General features: G+C 41.0%; 1 protein-coding gene across 2 annotated transcripts in view; it reads right to left on the reverse strand.

Annotated features, from left to right (window-relative positions):
* The window catches only part of col4a2 (collagen, type IV, alpha 2), an 87,556-nt gene that overhangs the window by 4,794 nt on the left and 62,638 nt on the right, over positions 1–20,124 (reverse strand). The window contains exons 5-39 of one of the 2 annotated variants that reach the window (XM_057852160.1): positions 12,373–12,507; positions 12,242–12,286; positions 12,056–12,172; positions 11,921–11,989; positions 11,808–11,843; positions 10,416–10,469; positions 10,294–10,329; positions 10,107–10,217; positions 8,232–8,276; positions 8,106–8,153; positions 7,999–8,034; positions 7,888–7,932; positions 6,901–6,961; positions 6,712–6,825; positions 4,661–4,810; positions 4,505–4,576; positions 4,274–4,425; positions 4,139–4,211; positions 3,879–3,985; positions 3,616–3,799; positions 3,218–3,262; positions 2,875–2,949; positions 2,703–2,801; positions 2,401–2,622; positions 2,109–2,270; positions 1,857–2,027; positions 1,627–1,770; positions 1,405–1,530; positions 1,152–1,333; positions 1,006–1,069; positions 869–943; positions 670–777; positions 479–586; positions 319–390; positions 65–190 (exon numbers count right to left, since the gene is read on the reverse strand). In XM_057852160.1, the coding sequence (XP_057708143.1) occupies positions 65–190; positions 319–390; positions 479–586; positions 670–777; positions 869–943; positions 1,006–1,069; positions 1,152–1,333; positions 1,405–1,530; positions 1,627–1,770; positions 1,857–2,027; positions 2,109–2,270; positions 2,401–2,622; positions 2,703–2,801; positions 2,875–2,949; positions 3,218–3,262; positions 3,616–3,799; positions 3,879–3,985; positions 4,139–4,211; positions 4,274–4,425; positions 4,505–4,576; positions 4,661–4,810; positions 6,712–6,825; positions 6,901–6,961; positions 7,888–7,932; positions 7,999–8,034; positions 8,106–8,153; positions 8,232–8,276; positions 10,107–10,217; positions 10,294–10,329; positions 10,416–10,469; positions 11,808–11,843; positions 11,921–11,989; positions 12,056–12,172; positions 12,242–12,286; positions 12,373–12,507 (3,469 nt within the window). The remainder of the gene's footprint in view (positions 1–64; positions 191–318; positions 391–478; positions 587–669; positions 778–868; positions 944–1,005; positions 1,070–1,151; positions 1,334–1,404; positions 1,531–1,626; positions 1,771–1,856; positions 2,028–2,108; positions 2,271–2,400; positions 2,623–2,702; positions 2,802–2,874; positions 2,950–3,217; positions 3,263–3,615; positions 3,800–3,878; positions 3,986–4,138; positions 4,212–4,273; positions 4,426–4,504; positions 4,577–4,660; positions 4,811–6,711; positions 6,826–6,900; positions 6,962–7,887; positions 7,933–7,998; positions 8,035–8,105; positions 8,154–8,231; positions 8,277–10,106; positions 10,218–10,293; positions 10,330–10,415; positions 10,470–11,807; positions 11,844–11,920; positions 11,990–12,055; positions 12,173–12,241; positions 12,287–12,372; positions 12,508–20,124) is intronic. The other variant, XM_057852161.1, reaches the window with a different exon arrangement.

The raw sequence follows: 20,124 nt of genomic DNA on the forward strand, positions 1-20,124 counted from the left end.
GTATTCTTTAATCCATTGAATCAAAGATACACATTAGCGTTCAGTACAAAGCAGAGAAACATACCATCTTCTCCTTGGAAGCCTTTTGAACCTGCATCCCCAGGGACACCTGCCTGATTGTTTGGGCTGCCATCTTCACCCCTCTCTCCCTTGAGTCCTGGATCTCCAGATGGTCCAGCGGTATCCAAACCTGATTGCAAGCAGAAGAAATGTTCAACGCAACCAAATTTTTCTCAAATTTGAATATTGAAGAATGATTTTATCATTTACAGGATCATTGGCTACTAATTATTAATAATAAGCATGCTACAAAAATACCTGTGATTCCAGCGACACCCTTTTGTCCTTTCAGTCCATCTAATCCATAAAGGCCAATCAGACCAGGGAAACCTGCACACATTTGCAGGCAATTCATGAAGGTGACAAAGTTGTTATCTTTGGAAAAATACCCAAAATTGAATTAATTGGATTATTTTACCTTTTATTCCTGGAATGCCTGGGAAACCTGGTTGTCCCACTCTTCCAGGGGTACCAGCAAAACCCTTCAGACCTTGGCTGCCAGGAGTTCCTTTCTGCCCATCAAAACCTAAATTTGTTGAAAATAAATGTATGCACTACAGCTTCTTTATAATTTTGGGAGAAATAAATATTGAAATTTGAACCACTTACCAGGATATCCTACATCGCCTGGATCACCTAATTGTCCCCTTTTTCCTTCGATACCATCAAAACCCGGGAGTCCCCTATCTCCAGCTACTCCAAATACTCCTTTCTCACCTGTTTGGATGATATTAGACAACGTAAAGCAGGCCTCAGAAATGCAATTGAGCACTAAATCTAATATGGTATGAATTAAGATTTGTCATACCTGATTCTCCTATAGGACCAACCTCTCCTCTAAGTCCAGTTGCTCCTGGAATGTCTATACGAGGACCTTGTTCACCTTGAATAAAAAATATATCATGTAAGGGTGAGATATTTGTCAACAAGTACTGCAGTTTCTACCTCTGACTCCCTTTTTGCCTGTCTCTCCTGATGCACCATAGGCACCAGGGCTTCCTTTGACTCCCTAGAAACAGGGACAAAAGAAGAGGAACTTCCAATCAAAGAACTGCCAAGAGATTCCAGTCTTTTGACAACTTTTATCCCACCTTTTTACCACTCATTCCATCAAAGCCAGAAATTCCTTGACTCCCGGGATAGCCTGGCATTCCTTTGAGCCCTGGCAGTCCCTGCGCTCCAGGGTCTCCATGAAAACCCTTTTCACGACCAGGCTCTCCAGGAAAGCCATGACCTCCCTCACGACCGGGAACACCAGGGAGACCCTTTGCGCCTGTAATAATCAGTTGTGTGAAAGTAAGAACATGCAAATCCATTTTTGTTGATGACAACAATCTGATTAACCTCTCGGTCCGACGAAGCCTTGATTTCCTATATTTCCACTTTCTCCCTTGATTCCTTTCATCTTGACAATGATCTGTTTAGGAATGTCTGGTTTCTCGCCGGGTGGGCCTCTTAATCCGCGATCACCTAGCAAACAACAATTAATTCAGCAGCAAGTGACAGTGAGTAATCAGTTTCTCTAGAAACGGTAAGATCACATTTTAGCAAAGGTGGATCGGTTACCTTTTTCTCCGGTTGTGCCGGTCATTCCTTTAGGGCCAATTTGACCTGGCTGTCCGGTGTCTCCCTTTATCCCATCTTCTCCTTTAACGCCTGTATTTCCAAGTACACCACCAAAGCCAGACATGCCAGCAGACCCTTTGTACCCTTGAAATGGAAAAAATTGGTTCACTGAAATGCTCAGATCCTGGATATTTAGGTGTGTTACCGAACTAAAGAAATGTGGTACTGACCTTTCATTCCTGGAGCTCCTTGTCTTCCATCTGGCCCGGGCTTTCCAATGATACCCGGTGAGCCTTTCTCCCCAAGAACACCAAAGCTACCAGGTTCCCCTGGTAAACCTTTTATTCCCAATGGGCCTGGAGCACCTGGGGTTCCTTCCGTTCCTCTTTCACCAGTTAACCCTGTAGAACAGGTGCATTAGATATGAGGTGAATTTGATATAGACTAGAATGTTCTAAAGATAAGTGCTCTTAGGGTGTCACCTGGTTGTCCAATAGCACCCTGTGGCCCTGGTGGACCAGTATTGCCGGGATCCCCAGGGTAGCCATAACTGCCTATTGCTCCAGGACTTCCTTCCACTCCCTGCAGGCCTGGAGGGCCAATGTTGCCTTTGGAGCCAACCATACCAGGTGCGCCTCCCATTCCTGGAGAGATAGACAGATTTCCAAGGTAAATGCAATCAAAAACTCTGAGGGTGACCAAAGATTTCAGCCCGTGCCAAATGGTTTTTACTGTCCTATTTATGTTTCCCTAGTTTGTGCAAAATGTACTTACCTGGATAGCCAGGTTCTCCCTGATCTCCGGCAAAACCCTTGCTCCCTTGAAATCCATACAATCCTGGGTCACCAGGGGGCCCTGGCAGTGCACCCAATATGTCCCCATGGAATCCCTTTTCTCCGGAAGGTCCATTCCGTCCAGCCAGTCCAGGCACGCCTGGTGAGCCATCTGACCCTTTTCTGCCAGGCAAGCCCAAATCACCGCGGGGGCCAGTAAAACCTATAATAAAATATCTTTCCGGTTAAAACAGCAATATGACAAGTCTACTAATTTTAGGTTTCATAGCTGTCATATCTGACCTGGTGGTCCAGGGAGGCCAACAAGACCATAGTCTCCTCTTTCTCCTTTTACCCCCTCTACTCCAAAAAGCCCCGGCAGACCTTTCTCACCCTGAAGGCCTGAGAGTTCATGATAGAAAAACAATTGTAAGTCCCATTTGTTCAAAAGTAAGACCACTTTGGTGTTCTTTACCTGTAAGACCAGGTAATCCTCTGGGTCCAGGAGAACCAGGCAGTCCAGGTGGTCCTGGAAAACTGCCACATGGACCTATAAAGAAAGTAACAATAAGCACATCACCAAAGGATTTACTGTTTATCATGTTTATAAACTGAATTAACTGTGCAACTAAAAAATATGGTGACTTTGACTGCTGCCCAGCGTGGATTGTGTTTAAAGATAGCTAATGCAAAAAAATATTCTTGTATATTACCACAGTTGTCCTTTCACATCAAATCGAAAGCAATTTAATTCTCTCAAGACTCATGCACACAAGGCAAAGCACAAAGACACTTGAAAACATCATTATGCCTGCTACCTGTTACATCCCATTGTCCTCCATCTCCTGTTGGACTACAGCCGCCTTTCAGTCGCAAAAGAGAAAGAACCAGAGAAGCATTCGGTACAAGAGTTATTCCAAAAAAAGCACAAGCATTATTTTGCAAACAAGCCCGGCCTGAGCTGGTTTGATGGGTGCAGGCCCTGCAACAAAGTTGTCAACTGGATGCCCAGAAGGAAAAGTAAAAGTACAATAGTAAAATATACTCATCATGCAACCTTCTTTTTAATTCCAAAGCCATGAATATTTTCAAAACAAATGCTTTGCCAAAAAAAAGAAAAGTGCTTTTATGAGGATTAATAAAGTGTAAAGACTTAGTAAAAAGAAAATGAGATGAGGGAGCGTCTGTGTCATAGAATCAATTAGATGCTTCATACCTGGACTACCAGGTGTTCCTGCAACTCCAGGATAACCATCAAGACCTGCATCACCGGGTAAACCGGGTTGGCCTTTGACACCCTCAAGCTCTAGACCTGGCTCTCCTCTGAGTCCAGGTGCACCAGATCGACCTGGTACGCCAGAGAAACCTTTTTCTCCTCTCTCCCCTTTGGAATCATCTCCCTGTTTACGTGAAGGACACCTTCAATCACTGCCCCGAGCAGATGATTGGTGATATTTTGGGAAAAACTACGGGACTCACTGGAAGACCTCGATTTCCAGGAAAGCCTGGCAGACCAACTCGGCCTGGAAATCCTTGTGTTCCTAATTCACCATCTTGCCCTTGAAGCCCAGGGTCGCCACGAAAGCCTGTGAACATTATGATGAGTCTATTCTTGAAGCAACTGGGACAAAATGGAAAACACTACTTGGCTAAAACCATTGGAGATGCTGTTGAGGTATGTTAGCGAACAGTGTAGCATGTTTGCACCGGGTATGGAACCTTAAATCAATAAAGCTCACCTTTCTGTGTGGCCACAGCTGTGTCTCCTTTTCTGCCTTTTGGACCTGGCTCACCAGTGAACCCAGGGCTTCCCTGTGATAAGAAGCCATCAAGAGAAATGAGAAGGAACTTGAACAATGTCTGACTTCTCTTACTGGCAATCCATCCACTCCCGAGGGTCCAGGGTTGCCAATGTCACCCTCCTGGCCAAACTCCCCAGTCATTCCAGGGTCACCAGAGTCACCGACTGGCCCAACTGGTCCTGGTGGGGAGTTGTTAACGGTGCATTCACATTGCCCGTGATCACCTAGGGGCACAAATCAACAAATTTCACTTAAAATTTGACTTTGAGCTATCTTTCAAGCAAAAAACAGGCAAAACGGAACCTTTGACTCCCTTGAAACCAGCATTTCCAGGCCTTCCTCTACCACCAGGAGATCCCTTGAAGAAATCTTCCCCTTGACGCGTCAGACATAATCATTTGATGTTTAGCTACTTTAGGAATGTGAAGAGATCATGAACAATCCCACGTCTTTACTCACATGATCCTTTGGGCCCCGGAGGACCTGGAGAACCGGGGCGACCAGGGTAGCCAGGTGGGCCTGCACTGATAGCAGGACTTCCTTTTTCTCCCTGTTGGCCCTTCTCTCCGGGCTCCCCCTTTCTTCCAAATGGCCCGCCGTAGTCAAACACTGACCGTCCAAAGAAAGAGTTCAAACAGTTAGTTGGTCAAGTTTTGACCCTGAAGTGGCATGTTTGTTGTTGTAAGTGGTAAAATACCTAAGGTACTGTGTGTTCAAAGTGCTGTACGATACGATGATGTACTGTATATTATCAAAACAATATAAAACTTGAATCGACATTTTGCATAAACCTGTTCTTGCAATGCACATTTTGGCCAGCAGATGGGGCCAAATTTGCACTGGCTTGCTACGGTTCGGGATTCTATTTCCAAAGTACTGTATTACCACAAAATGGCTTCAAGATGTCTCTATCTCCATTTAATAGTTAACCAACCAACCAAACATACAAACACCGCTTAATTTGGAGTCAGGTCGCGGGGTAGCGGCTTTTTCAGGGAAGCCCAGACTTCCCTTTCCCCAGCCACTTCAACCAGCTCCTCAGGCGGGATCCCAAGGCGTTCCAAAGCCAGCCAAGAGACATAGTCTCTCCAGCGTGTCTTGGGTCATCCCCGGGACCTCCCATTAGTGGGACATGCCCAGAATACCTCTCCAGGGAGGGGTCCAGGAGCCATCCAAACCAGATGCCCGAGCCACCTCACCTGGCTCCTCTTAACGCAGAGGAGTAGTGCCTCGACCCTGATGACTCATGCTTCTCACCCTATCTCTAAGAGAGAACCTGGACACCGTGCGAAGGAAACTCATTTCAGCAACATGTATGCGGGATCTTGTTTTTTCCGTCACGACCCACAGCTCGTGACCATTGGTGAGGTTAGGAACGAACATCGGCTGGTAAATTGAGAACTTCGCCCTTTGGTTCAGCACCACAACGGACCGGTACAGAGTCCGCATCACAGCAGATGCTGCACTGATCCGCTTGTTGATCTCCAGCTCTCTCCTACCCTCACTCATGAACAAGAACCCAAGAAACTTGAACTCCTCCACTTGGGGCAGGTTCTCATCCCCGACCCGCAGAGATCAAGCCACCCTTTTCTGACTGAGGACCATGGTCTCGGATTTGGAGGAACTGCTCTCCATCCGAACCGCTTCACACTCCACTGCGAACCGCTCCAGTGAAATGTGGAGATCACAGCTTGATGAAGCCAACAGCACCACATCATCTGCAAAAAGCAGAAATACAATGCTGAGGCCACCAAACCGGCCCCCTCAATGCTTCGGCTGCACCTAGAAATTCTGTCCATGAAAGTTATGAACAGAATCAGTGAGAAAAGGGCAACCTTGGCAGAGTAACCTTTACTGGGAACGAATCTGACTTACTGCTGGCAATGCAGCCCAAACTCTGGCACCAATCATACAGAGACTGAACAGCCCTTACCAGGGGGCTCGGTACCCCATACACCCGAAGCAGCCCAAATAGGACTCCCCAGGGGACACGGTCAAACGTCTTCTCCAAATCCACAAAACACATGTAGAACGATTGGGCGAACTCCCATGCACCCTCAAGGACCCTGCAGAGGGTGTACAGCTGGTCCACTGTTTCACTGTTCCATGTATACAGCAGTCTTAAGAGTCAAACCGACTAGTGAAAAGTATAAGTAGATAATTAGATATGAAAGGGAGGAAAGCTGTCATAATTGTTGTATAATTTTCCACCAAATTATTAAAAATGTATCATATCATGGCGTATCGTAATCATGATATAAAACGTTCCTTATCGTTTAATGTGAAAACAGTTCCTTTTTAGAGAAGATGTGGTTCTGCTATCACTGTCACTGGGAGAGCTATAGCGAACGTTTCTGCTAACCCTTCCAGTTCAAATGGATGAGACATCCACTAGAGGCAAACTCATTTCAATTCACAGCAGAAGGATGAAAAGGGCCACGTGATTGGACTGTTTTCATTGCCAATGGCACTGAGTTACGTTAATAACTGCTATAATCTTTGTCTTTGACCTTGTTGCTGTGTGTACGAAGCGGTTCTTCCTGGTGGCCCAGGAATGCCTTGATCTCCTATCGGACCCCTTGGACCTTGGGGTCCCGTCTCACCGATGGGACCACGGGGACCAGCTTAGAAGGTAAGGAAAATGAAATGCATTTAATAATATCATCTAGACATTTTTATTTCTGTAAAATTGAAGATACCTGATGAAGACCAGGGCCAAAATCCTGATGAAACCAGTTCCCCCGCTTCACCTCTCACTCCCTAAGATACAAAATTCGTACAACTCATGTATTCACCACAAATGCGTGGATTAAATTTAGTGTCTATCGATCCAGATCAGGGGTGTCCAAACTTTTTTAAAAGGGGGCCAGATTTGGTATGGTAAACATGTGGGGGGCCGACCCTGGGTGAGGTCCTTTATGTTGAACAATATATTTAAGCAAATTTTAGCGAGCCATTATGTGTGTCACATTTGCTTTATTTTTTATTTTTTTAATTAATAATTTCAACAAACTCGCAACTAGTCTTTGTGGCTAAGCTTTCGACTCTCGGGCTCTTGTGAAACAGTGCTGCTGTAACATTAAACTAGCTTCAAGTTGCTTCAATTTCTCACTACGTATCTTCCCTGTAATCTTGTCATACATGTCAGCGTGTCTTGTTTGCTAAAATCGACATACATTGAACGCTTTAAAAACAGCAACTGTCTCTTTGCAAATGAGACAAACACAGTTGTTGCGGATTTTAGTGAAGAAAAAGTCCAATTTCCACCTATTCTTGAAGCGTCTGCCACCACAGTCAACTTTTTTTTTGTTGATTGTCGCCATTTTAGAAAATTGTGAGTAAAAGGTCACACGGGGTAATGTTACTTAGAATAATGTTGCTTTTTAATGGGTAAATGAGGAGCAGCATTTAGTGTGTAAGCTACCTCATATGCTATTAGCAGTACTGCTAACCAATTTATTAAGTTTGTGTGCGGGCCAGACGTTATTGATTTTATGACAGAGGCTGGGGGCCGGATGAAATTTGACCACGGGCCGCATTTGGCCCCCGGGCCGGACTTTGGACATGTCTGATCTAGATCAATGTATGATAACAATCCTGCAAATGTCTCAAATCTATGCTGAGATTTAAAGCAATTTGAACCTCTTGGATAAAGTTTAATGTTGAATCTCACAAAAAATATTTACCTTTACACCCTCTTGTCCTAATGGTCCTGGTTCTCCCAACTCCCCCTGAAAGAAAGACTCATTATTGCATTGTAATATAACACCGAATCAAATGTGTCATCCTTAACGTACCCTTGGACCAGCCCTCCCTGGTGCACCAGGCAAACCCTATAAGAGCATCCAATGCACATTTTAAAGACAAAATCAATTCTATCAGAAATGGGCAATTAAGCGCTCACTCGTGATCCCGGGAAGCCATTAATTCCAGTTTCTCCTTTGTTATCAGCCTGTAAATAAACAAGAATAATGATCCCTAACGATAAAATAAGAGCAGTAAAGCGCTTGAAGTGGAAGCGAGCACCTACCAAATCTCCTGGTTCTCCTTTAAACCCTTTAGGTCCAACAGGGCCCTAAAATGATCATGATATTTAAACACCTCACTATCAAATACAGTGGGGCAAATAAGTACTTAGTCAACCACCAATTGTCCAAGTTCTCCCACTTGAAAATATTTGAGAGGCCTGTGATTGTCAACATGGGTAAACCTCAATCATGAGAGACAGAATGTGGGAAAAAAAAACACAGAAAATCACGTTGTTTGATTTTTAAAGAATTTATTTCCAAATTAGAGTGGAAAATAAGTATTTGGTCACCTACAAACAAGCAAGATTTCTGGCTGTAAAAGAGGTCTAACTTTTTCCAACGAGGTCTAACGAGGCTTCACTCGTTACCTGTATTAATGGCACCTGTTTTAACTCATTATCGGTATAAAAGACACCTGTCCACAATCTCAGTCAGTCACACTCCAAACTCCACTATGGCCAAGACCAAAGAGCTGTCGAAGGACACCAGAGACAAAATTGTAGACCTGCACCAGGCTGGGAAGACTGAATCTGCAATAGGTAAAACGCTTGGTGTAAAGAAGTCAACTGTGGGAGCAATTATTAGAAAAGACATACAAGACCACTGATAATCCCCCTTGAACTGGGGCTCCATGCAAGATCTTACCCCGTGGCGTCAGAACGATATGAACGGTGAGCAAAAATCCCAGAACCGGACGGAGGAACCTAGTGAATGACCTACAGAGAGCTGGGACCACAGTAACAAAGGCTACTATCAGTAAAACAATGCACCGCCAGGGACTCAAATCCTGCACTGCCAGACGTGTCCCCCTGCTGAAGCCAGTACTTGTCCAGGCCCGTCCGCGGTTCGCTAGAGAGCATTTGGATGATCCAGAAGAGGACGGGGAGAATGTGTTATGGTCAGATGAAACCAAAATAGAACTTTTTGGTAGAAACACAGGTGTTTGGAGGAGAAAGAATACTGAATTGCATCTGAAGAACACCATACCCACTGTGAAGCATGGGGGTGGAAACATCATGCTTTGGGGTTGTTTTTCTGCAAAGGGACCAGGGCGACTGATCTGTATAAAGGAAAGAATGAATGGGGCCATGTATCGACAGATTCCGAGCGAAAATCTCCTTCCATCAGCAAGGGCATTGAAAATGAGACGTGGCTGGGTCTTTCAGCATGACAATGATCCCAAACACACAGACAGGGCAACAAAGGAGTGGCTTTGTAAGAAGCATTTCAAGGTCCTGGAGTGGCCTAGCCAGTCTCCAGATCTCAACCCCATAAAAAATCTGTGGATAGAGTTGAAAGTCCGTGTTGCCCAACGACAGCCCCAAAACATCACTGCTCTAGAGGAGATCTGCATGGAGGAATGGGCCAAAATACCAGCAACAGTGTGTGAAAAGCTTGTGAAGAGTTACAAAAAAACGTTTGGCCTCCGTTATTGCCAACAAAGGGTACGTAACAAAGTATTGAGATGAACTTTTGGCATTGTCCAAATACTTATATTCTGCCATGATTTGCAAATAAATTCTTTAAAAATCAAACAATGTGACTTTCTATTTTTTTTTCCAAATTCTGTCTCTCATGGTTGAGGTTTAACCATGTTGACAATTACAGGCCTCTCTAATATTTTCAAGTGGGAGAACTTGCACAATTAGTGGTTGACTAAATACTTATTTGCCCCACTGTATTTGGCTGCAATTGACAGCGATACACATCTAATCCATTTGAAATCACTGCCACCCTCCCACTTCACATGGATAGGACGTCTACTGGTGATAAACTCATTTACAGTAAATTCACAGCAGAATGTCAATGGCAGTGAAAGAGTTAGGACACTTTTTATAAGCAAATAAAAAAAAAAAAAAAAAAAAAAAAAAACGCACTCCTGGTCCAAATGGGGGCTGACTGTGTGGATGAGTGGGGTTTCCTGGTGGTCCCGGGGGTCCAATCTCACCCTGGTCACCTTTCATGCCCTTGAGTACATTTCGCACAGCCTGTGCAGAAGACAACTAGTCAAGCAAAAGTCGCCCAATGGTGTGCAATTATATAGCTACACTGAGTATGCCTTACCTTTGGCCCACGAGGACCCGGGGAACCCCTTTGACCCTTAAACAATAAACAAATGGGACCATTTTAGCTCTCCTGAAAGTCACACAATATTTAAATACATATTATTGGAGTTGTTGTATTACCTTTGGTCCTGGGACACCTGGGTTTCCCTGCCATCCTCGGTTTCCAGGAGGCCCCTGTCAAATATCACATGTTACAATAAATAAGTAACTCTACAAGTGGTTTACAGATTTTATTAGTGTTGTACATTTGGAACCATTCTTGGTTCAAGACATGTTTTCAAGGACTTGGTCTGTTCTTTGACTCCAAAAGTGTCAGTCTTAGACTCAGTCTTGGTGTTGTTTCTGTCTCGAGCTTGACTCTCAAAAGTCTTGATCTTGACTGAATTTCAGGGATTTTTGATTTCGGGTGAGTCTTGATCTTTGGATCCTTCTCGACTGGCATTTAAATCCGTATGTTTTAACGCTTGCTGACTGTCGCTCGTCTAGTGTTGCGTGCTTGAAACTAATATTAGTTCAAGACAAGTTTTAAAGGTTTTGGTCTGGTCTTAGACTTAATTTCCAAAAGACTCATTCACAGTCTGTCTTCGTGTTGTTTCTGTCTTGGTCTTGACTCTCAAAAGTCTTGATCTTGACTGAATCTCAAGCATTACTGATTTTGATTAAGTTTTGGTATTTTATTATCTTGGAGTAACTTGCATTTAAATCTGTATGTTTGAACACTCCCCAACTGTTGCTCGGTTATTGTTGGACACTTGAAACTTGTCTTGGTTTAAGACAGATTATGAGATCTTAGTCTGGTCTCAGACTTGATAATCAATAGGGCTTGTCTTGGTGTCAGTGTCAGTCTTGGTGTTGTTTCTGTCTTGGTTTTAACCCTCAGAATACTTGATCTTGACTTAGGCCATGTCCACACTCAGCAGGGTTTTTTTAAAAACGAGGGTTCTGCCCGAATATGTCGGGGAAAAATAATTGCCTCCACACCTGCACGTTTGTGTAAACAAAAAAAAACTTCCACAGCCAACTGCTTTCAGTCATTTTTAAGTACATTCAAAACAATAAAATAATTGTCCAAAATACCCATTATTCAATAAGAAGCACAGCACGAGTTTGTAAAAAAAAAATGGAAGCAAAAAAGTGCCTATTTAATATACTCCAAATGTAAAAATTGGTCTAATGTGTGACGTGAGGACAAAATTTGTTGCAGCCAGTGACGTAAATCTTCGGTTATCAGTGTCCACATGATGGAGCCACAAACGCAGAATTTGCAAATCTTCACCTTCCCCGTCGTTTTTGAGAACCCTGGTTTAAATCTGCGTGCGCGTGTGGATGTTAGGTCAAACCGTAGAAAAATATCTTCTTTTTGCTAAATACCCTGTTACGTGTGGACATGGCCTGAGTCTCAGGGATTCCTGATTCCGAGCGAGTGTTGATCAGGTGTTGACCTTCGTTTTTGCAAAATACCACTGTTAAATATGACATCATGTACCATTAAAAAAAAATACAAAAACTTACAAATGCTCCGTTGGCTCCCGGTGTACCCGTCTCTCCCTGTGTAGAGATCAAAATATTATATTAGTTGGAGAAATATGGGATTGGGCAAATATTTCGCGAGACGTCGTTTTCACCCTGAATCTCCGCATGTACACGGTCACATCCAAGGTGTCGCCCTTCTCCCCTTTCCTGCCTGGTTGCCCCTGACAGGAAACGTAAAGTAAGGATAGGAAGTACAATTTGCAAAAGAATAACGGCGGTACGCTTACAGAAAATCCGGGTGCTCCTTCACGCCCGATTAATCCTGGGATTCCGGATTCCCCTACTGTTCCGTTACAGCCGTCGGCGCCGGGTTTCCCCCTGGGTCCTGGTTGTCCCGGGTGGCCCTAAAGAACAGAAGCATCATTTAAATACAGATTTTCTTTCAAACTATAAGCGCAGCAAAAGTCACTTACCGGGATTCCGTCGTTTCCAGCAAAGCCAGGCACACCAAGCATTCCCTATGTAAAATAATTAGGCAGTTACTGAGTGCAACTACATATTCAGCTTTTTTTTTTTTTTTTTTTTTTTTTAAGGGAAAATTTACCGTATTTCCTTTGGGCCCACTGGCGCCACTACGGCCAGTTTCACCTTGGTGCCCTTTTGGCCCTTGAATGCCGGGATCTCCTGGTCTCCCCGGGGGCCCCGTGATGCCTTGGGGACCTACAGGCCCATGTTGACCCTGTTATTGAAGAACGGAAGAAAGAAAACACAAGTGCAGATCAATTTAATGTCCAGGTATGGGAAAAATGAAGTCAGTTCAGTGATTGTTTTTAATCCAATGACTGGTAAGCTTATCGGCAGGAAAGTGTTCTTTTTCATATAGACAAAAAAACAGTGCAGTGTTGACCTGAGATAAGAGTGAATTTGGTAATTTAAAAGGCGAGAAACCTAAAAAGCTTTTAAAACATTATCTCAAGTCATCTTTTCCTGTTGCCAGTGCCAATCAGCAGCATCGCCCGTGAATGGAGTTTTCATTTTCTATGGCAATATATTGGCCGGATTTTAGGCACGTTATGCGGTTGTTGTAAATACACGGATATAGGGTCTAACAAATCCAAATGTATAAATTCCAATCTACAGAATGCTAATTATACATCACTGTTATTCGAATGATTGGTTCTTTATTATGGGCCGTATTTCATGATCAGATCAAGATTTTCTGCATGACCAATACACGCCAGAATGGGTATACACATAACTAGGTGCAACCAGACACATTCAAGTAAATACATGGTTGGTGCCAGGATTAATGATGAGTTTGCAAAAAGTAGGATGCCGACTCATTAACGCTAACAGGTGATTTGTCCTAATATTGGGTTCCCCACTTCACATTACTGGCATTGCTTAAGCACTCACCTTGCCCTATCACACTCCTACTGTATATGACCTATCTACCTTCCTCTTATCCTTCGGTTGCTGGGTGCCCCCCGCCCCAAACACACTGTACACACACATTGTGTCCCCTGGTAAAATAAGTAAGATCATGATAGCACTGCTATGTACAATAGGCTGCATGTTTATTTAATGATGTACATATGTATGTAGTGGAAAAACCGTGAAGTAACGCCTTTTTGTTTTCAATGTGTTTATTCACCCTTAGCATTGGAAAGAGATACATATAAGACATGTTTTTTCATTTTCCCCCTCAAAGTATAATAAAAAAACAACGTTTATGCAGATATACAGTATATTTTAATAAATGTTTTTAAGCACTTCAAATGTAATAATTATGTTAAGTTTTAAACGTGTTACTGTCCCACTGAATTATTTTAAAAAGAGGAATAAAGTAGACAAATGCTTGTCTCTATTAAATGCTTCATTGAGTGAGTCCACTCAAATCAGCTCAAGCTGCTCACTTACACACGATGAGTTGCCCAAGCAACTGGTTAACAAGTTAAACGATGATTGACGTATGCGGCACTTTGAAGTTTCGGCTTCCATGCGTCCCTGGCAAGATCAAACCTTAACGTCTGTCAATCATCATTAACTTTAATAAGCAAATCCAGTGCACTGCCACCAAGAAAAGCGGCAGGATCGAGAGAGATAGACTATGTGATTGGATTGGGAAAGCTCTATAAAATGCTGCATTTATTTATTCATTTTTTAATTGAAAAAAACCCACGATGGACTGAGGGCGCGAAGTTTGAAGCGCGAAGTAGCGAGGATATGTATATATTAAAGCTGTCCCGATCGATCGGAAATCGGGTCCAATCACGTCATTTTCAAAGTATCGGAATCGGCAAAAAAATATTGGACATGCCTTTTTTTATTTTATATATATTTATTTTTTAATTAAATTGTTTTCTAATTGTATTTAACGTTACAGACAAAATGTCTTACACTCATCCAGAGTCTTTAGTTTTGGCTTAAAGTAGGGCTATCAAATTTATCGCGTTAATGACAGTAATTAATTTTTAAAAATTAATCACGTTAAAATATTTAACGCAATTAACGCATGCGCTGCACGACCCACTCACGCATTGTCGCGGTCAATCTATAATGGCGGAGTTTTACCTATATATAGAGTTAAAAGGCAGCACAAAATGAGTAGATTGAATTTTGGCAGTCTTTGGAGCCTTTTTTAGTTGGCTAAAGCCTTAAAATTCCTCTATCAACAATTAGAAATATCGTGGGAAGCAATGTGGGGAAGAAAGGTAGTAGTTGATCTTTTTCATAACACCCTATGTTATTTCCCAACACAGAGAAGATATATCAATTGGTGCCACTACGCACAGTCATGGTAGCACTTCCCATCATGCATTTGGGCAGAACAGTTAAATGACTACAGTATCATTTACTGAAATCTCAACAAATACACTAGATGACAATATTTAGTCACAATATACAAAGTCACATTTATCCTTTAAGAATACAAGTCTTTCTATCCGCGGATCCCTCTCACAGAAAGAATGTTAATAATGTAAATGTCATCTTGAGGATTTATTGTCATAATAAACAAATACAGTACTTATGTACTGTATGTTGAATGTATATATTTGTCCGAGTTTTAATTTTTTTCTGAATGCATTGGCAAAATGTATATGATCGGGAAAAATTATCTGGAAAGATTGGAATTGAATCGGGAGCAAAAAAAGCAATCGGATCGGGAAATATCGGGAGCGGCAGATACTCAAACTAAAACTATATATATATGTGTGTATGTATGTATATATATGTGTGTATATGTATGTATGTATGTATGTATATATATGTGTATATGTATGTATGTATGTATGTATATATATGTGTATATATATGTATGTATGTATATATGTGTGTATATATATATGTATGTATGTATGTATATATATGTGTATATATATATATGTGTATGTATGTATATATGTGTGTGTGTATGTATGTATGTGTGTGTATAAATATATGTATATATGTATGACACTGTATATTTTTTATTCTTCTGTTCTTCTGTTTGTTCTTCCTTTTCCTCTGTGCCCCAATACTGTTTTCTCTCCCCTGCTTTCTCCCAATTAAGAAACTCCCACAAGTTTTTGTTTGTATATCTGTTTTTTTAAGACTGTCCTGTTTTTAATTTGAATTAACTTTGATCTTTCTATGTGTTTTTACCTTTGGTTTTGATTTTTTGGATGTATTTTTTCTATTTTTTTCCTATATATTTAGCATTTTTGTGTTTTAATACTATTTTATTCTTTATTTTTTACATTTACACTTTACATTTGTTAACTCTAAATTCAGAAATCAAGGGGTTAAAGTATTCATAAGCTCTTTACACTCTCCTACTGGTCACCTCTTTTATTACAAAAGGCACATACTGCACCTGAGAAGCAGAACAGAAATAGGCTCATCAACACAAAGATTAAAGAAGAAAAAAAAAATGCATTCCTTGTTATGTTCTACTGAGATGTGGGTTGTATTCTACTGAGATGTGGGTTGTAGTGCTGAACTCAGGGGGTAAAAACAGAACAAGACATGAATTTGCAAATGGTTGAGAAACTTGTGGTGGGTGATATCATGGGAAACGGCATTATTTGTTTGCCCTCACTGTCCAAAAGGTCAGCTGGCGATGACCGCTGAGGTCGGGGGGCCTCAATGTCTTCCTGTGAGAAACCACCAAAACACCCAGGGACAAATAGTTTGGGGATCGGTCAACGTGAGTATTATTCTTTCAAATAGACTATGGAGTCGCCGTCACTGGTGGGAACTGACAAAGTACAAATAGAGATATATATATTAGGGCTGCCAAACGATTAAAATTTTTAATCGAGTTAATTACAGCTTAAAAATTAATTAATCGTAATTAATCACGATTAATCGCAATTCAAACCATCTATAAAATATGCCATATTTTTCTGTAAATTATTGTTGGAATGGAAAGATAAGACACAAGATGGATATATACATTCAACATACGGTACATAAGGACTGTATTTGTTTATTATAACAATAAATCAACAAGATGCCATTAACATTATTAACATTCTGTTAAAGAATCCATAGATAGAAAGACTTGTAGTTCTTAAAAGATAAATGTTAGTACAAGTTATAGAAATGTTATATTAAAACCCCTCTTAATGTTTTCATTTTAATAAAATTTGTAAAATTTTCAATCAAAAAATAAACTAGTAGCCCGCCATTGTTGATGTCAATAATTACTTACACAATGCTCATGCGTGCTGAAGCCCATAAAATCAGTCGCACCCAAGCGCCAGCAGAGGGCGGCAAAACTCCATAAAACACAATTAAAAGGTGGGCATTTCACTGTACTGTTATTTAAATCTGTCTGAGCGGGGCATGTGCGTTAATTCCGTCAAATATTTTAACGTGATTAATTAAAAAAAATTAATTACCGCCCGTTAACGCGATCATTTTGACAGCCCCAATATATATTTTTTTAGATATATACTCTGTTCTGCATCGTAATGATGATTTTTAATCTCACACACTAAATGTTTTAAATACAAAATTGTATTCAATTTTCAAAATATGCTACATTCATTTAATTTTTCAGGTTGTTCAAATGATGATATTTTAAAATGATCATTTTGTCTGCACTATTGATTGTCTGCAATGGTGAATTATGGTAGATCCAATAATCCAAAAATCCAATCGACCCCTATTCAAATGACAGGTTTTTGGTCATACTGAAAAAAAAAAGCTACTAAAATAAAATGGTTTTCCCTCCTATCAACTTCTTATGAAATGAGTTTTCTTTCGAATTAAGTTATTAGTGCATAAGCTATTGAAATGATTATCATGAAAATTTGGCATTTAAGCCAATGTGTGTAAATTGTTGGGGCCAGTAATTGGGGAAGGGGGCACTTTCGGATTGTGACGCTGGTGTAAATGCATACGCGGTGATTAAGGGTGGGCCGGGGAGACATAGCCCCCCTGGTGGCCTAAAATGTAATTGCATAAAATTGGCTTTCCAAAATATGAATTTAAAATTAAGACTTTGCCGGTAAAATGTTCTCTATAAAAGTTGTAAAGCAATAAAACAAACAACAAAAATGAATGAAATTTACAAAAACAACATTTTTATAATGGGTCAAAACTTTTTTTTAAACAGATCATTTGACTAGCACCTTAGAGACGGACAGAAGAGGCAAGATAGATATACAGTACGTAATGTTTTGAAACCTAAGCTTTGAAAAGCGACAACAACTACTGAACGAGAAAAAAGGATTGACGATGTAAGCCATGAAACACCGGAAAGCACTGCCAAAATGGTGAGCGGAGTTTCAGTTTGCCCCACTAAACACGTTAACCCTAAAAAATGATGGGAAAAAAAAAAAGGCTCTGTACGCTGGAACGCTGAAATATTCAGTCAAAATGGATGCGGCGTCTACTTCTAGGACAGACAGTGGATGCTCGTCCTTCAGTGCCATTGACAGTGCTAGACGTCCAATCCATTTTAACTGGAAGAGGTGAATGGTGGGGAATGGTGAATGTTCGCCCCTCTCAGTCAAAATGGATTGGACGTCTAGCACCTCAATGACAGCCAATGAGTTAAACAAGCGAATCCAGAAAATGAATGTTATTTTAAAAAATGGTGCAGTTAGCCTATAGGCCTATAATATTAAGCAATTACTTTTACAGAATCTCAGATGACTTAGTTGCGTGTGTGTGGTGGTGGTGGGGGGTGGTGGTGGGGGGGACACAAAGCACACAGTTGTGTCTTCAGGCTTTTGGGAAGTGTGTGTTTTGTCTGGCATGACTCGGCAGCTGTTCAGACAAAAACACAATCCTGTCTCTAAACTAAAGCAAACATCACCGCAAGAGGGCGCCATTGCTTCATGGACTACACGATCTCAACCAATGAATTAGTATATTATTCGAATATGGTTTCATTTGTTAAGTGAATTAGATGTTGGTGTAATTGCGTTTTTTTTCTCCTGATTTGCCATAATTGGACAAACTACAGCCAAGATAAGAATCAAACAGCTATGATTAGGGTGTACGTGTAAAGAAACAGATGTGCCGGCCTATTGTTTTAGTGGGAAAGAGTGACGTACCACCTTATTCTCAACGTAAATACAGGTTTAAATCAAAATCCTGATTGAAACTAATTTAGCAATGATATTTTATATTTTATATATTTTGGGTATTTGTTTTTTTTGATATTTTTGGTTATTTTCTTTTTTTGTAAATAATTATTATTGTATGTTATTATTATTATTATTATTATTATTATTATTATCATTGTATAATAATATTTCATAAACGTTTTTTAAAAATGTAAAAATAAATAAATAATTAAACATAAAAAAAAAAAAAAATGTTGAAAAATGCACTTCCAATGGAGACTTTATTTTGTAATCATATCTAATTGGCTGCTATTCGAATGCTGCCAGGCCCTCCCAATTCAAATGGTTAAGTTGTTGTCAGGTGAAGCACAACAAGATTTCCACTTGTGATTATTGGAATGAAATGGTCCAACCTACAAAATTCTTACTTGTGAATCAATACAACACAATCAGTAAAATAACATCTGCCCTATGGTTGATTTTTCAAATCAGATATGATTTTTATTCATTTCTTAAAATTGTAAAAATATTGAAAATTTTAAATATACACTACCGTTCAAAAGTCTGGGGTCAGAACGACCGTTCAACTCGGTAGAACGACCCCAAACTTTTGAACGGTAGTGTATATAATTAAAATTTTGAATTTATTTTAATAGTTATATATACTGTATTTATATATATATTTTTGAACATGGCCAAACCAAATCATCCTGCAAAATGTCAACGCAAATATTAATTACAACCCGCCAAAGAACATGTAATGAATACTAAAGATGACCCTTGACCTCAGCAAGGGTATGCACATGACATCGCCTTGACTCGGGACACTCGACATTCCCCGCGTCACTCGGCTTCCTTCATTGTGCGTCCGTGCCGGGCCGGCCATTGTTATCCGCTTGAGCCGCTTTCAGCCAAGCATTTCCTGCCTTCCTCTCCCCAAAGCATCCTTCTCACTTGCCGTCAAACTACTTCCCCCGGTTGGAACCTCAAAAGGCAACACGTCCTCCTCGCTAACACTGAAACTAAACAAGTTCACAAGTTCAAATTGCTCCTAATGTTGTACAATTGGCCAAAAATGAATAGACAACTATGCTGATAGTGAATTCTTCATTTAGAGACATTGTTGACCTAAAATTATTTTGAACCTCTATAACTAATTCACTGACATTGGCAGCGACTGACAACCAAGAAGGAGGACAGGACAGGCTAGAGCAGTGGTCCCCAACCACCGGGCCACGGACCGGTACCAGTCCGTGGCACATTTGCTACCTCGCCGCAGAGAAATAAATAATTTATTAACGACTGCAATCTGTCCTGTGGCTCTTGACACATCAATATCCCTGTTTACTCTATAGACTAATCCGAGTAAAGATTTGTATAGGTCGCCATCACCAGTCAATGTAAACAGTAACTTTAGCTGCTGTTGGCTGTGGGCGGCGACGTCTTTGGACAGCTTCTTTTACGGGGAAAAAGCCACCTGCTGAGCCAGAAGAGGAGCCTACAACCAAGTCCATTCTGCATACTGTAATATGTGGCTAAAACCTAGCAAACGAGGCAACAAAAGCAAATGCATTGAGAACATCATACTTTATGACGAGCCATATTGCTAAAGCTAAGAAACCTTTCACGATTGGAGAAGAACTCATAATGCTTGTGACCACGGATATTTGCCGACAAGTTTTAGGAGAGGCCGCTGTTAAGAAAAGATTGATTCAGTGCATACTAAGTGACATTTCCCTGCACTTAATATTCGTTTTTAGCCTCGACGTGTTATTTTATATTTACTGTCATTT

This window comes from Corythoichthys intestinalis, chromosome 12 (assembly GCF_030265065.1).
Source record: "Corythoichthys intestinalis isolate RoL2023-P3 chromosome 12, ASM3026506v1, whole genome shotgun sequence".
Classification (NCBI taxonomy): Eukaryota; Metazoa; Chordata; class Actinopteri; order Syngnathiformes; family Syngnathidae; genus Corythoichthys; species Corythoichthys intestinalis.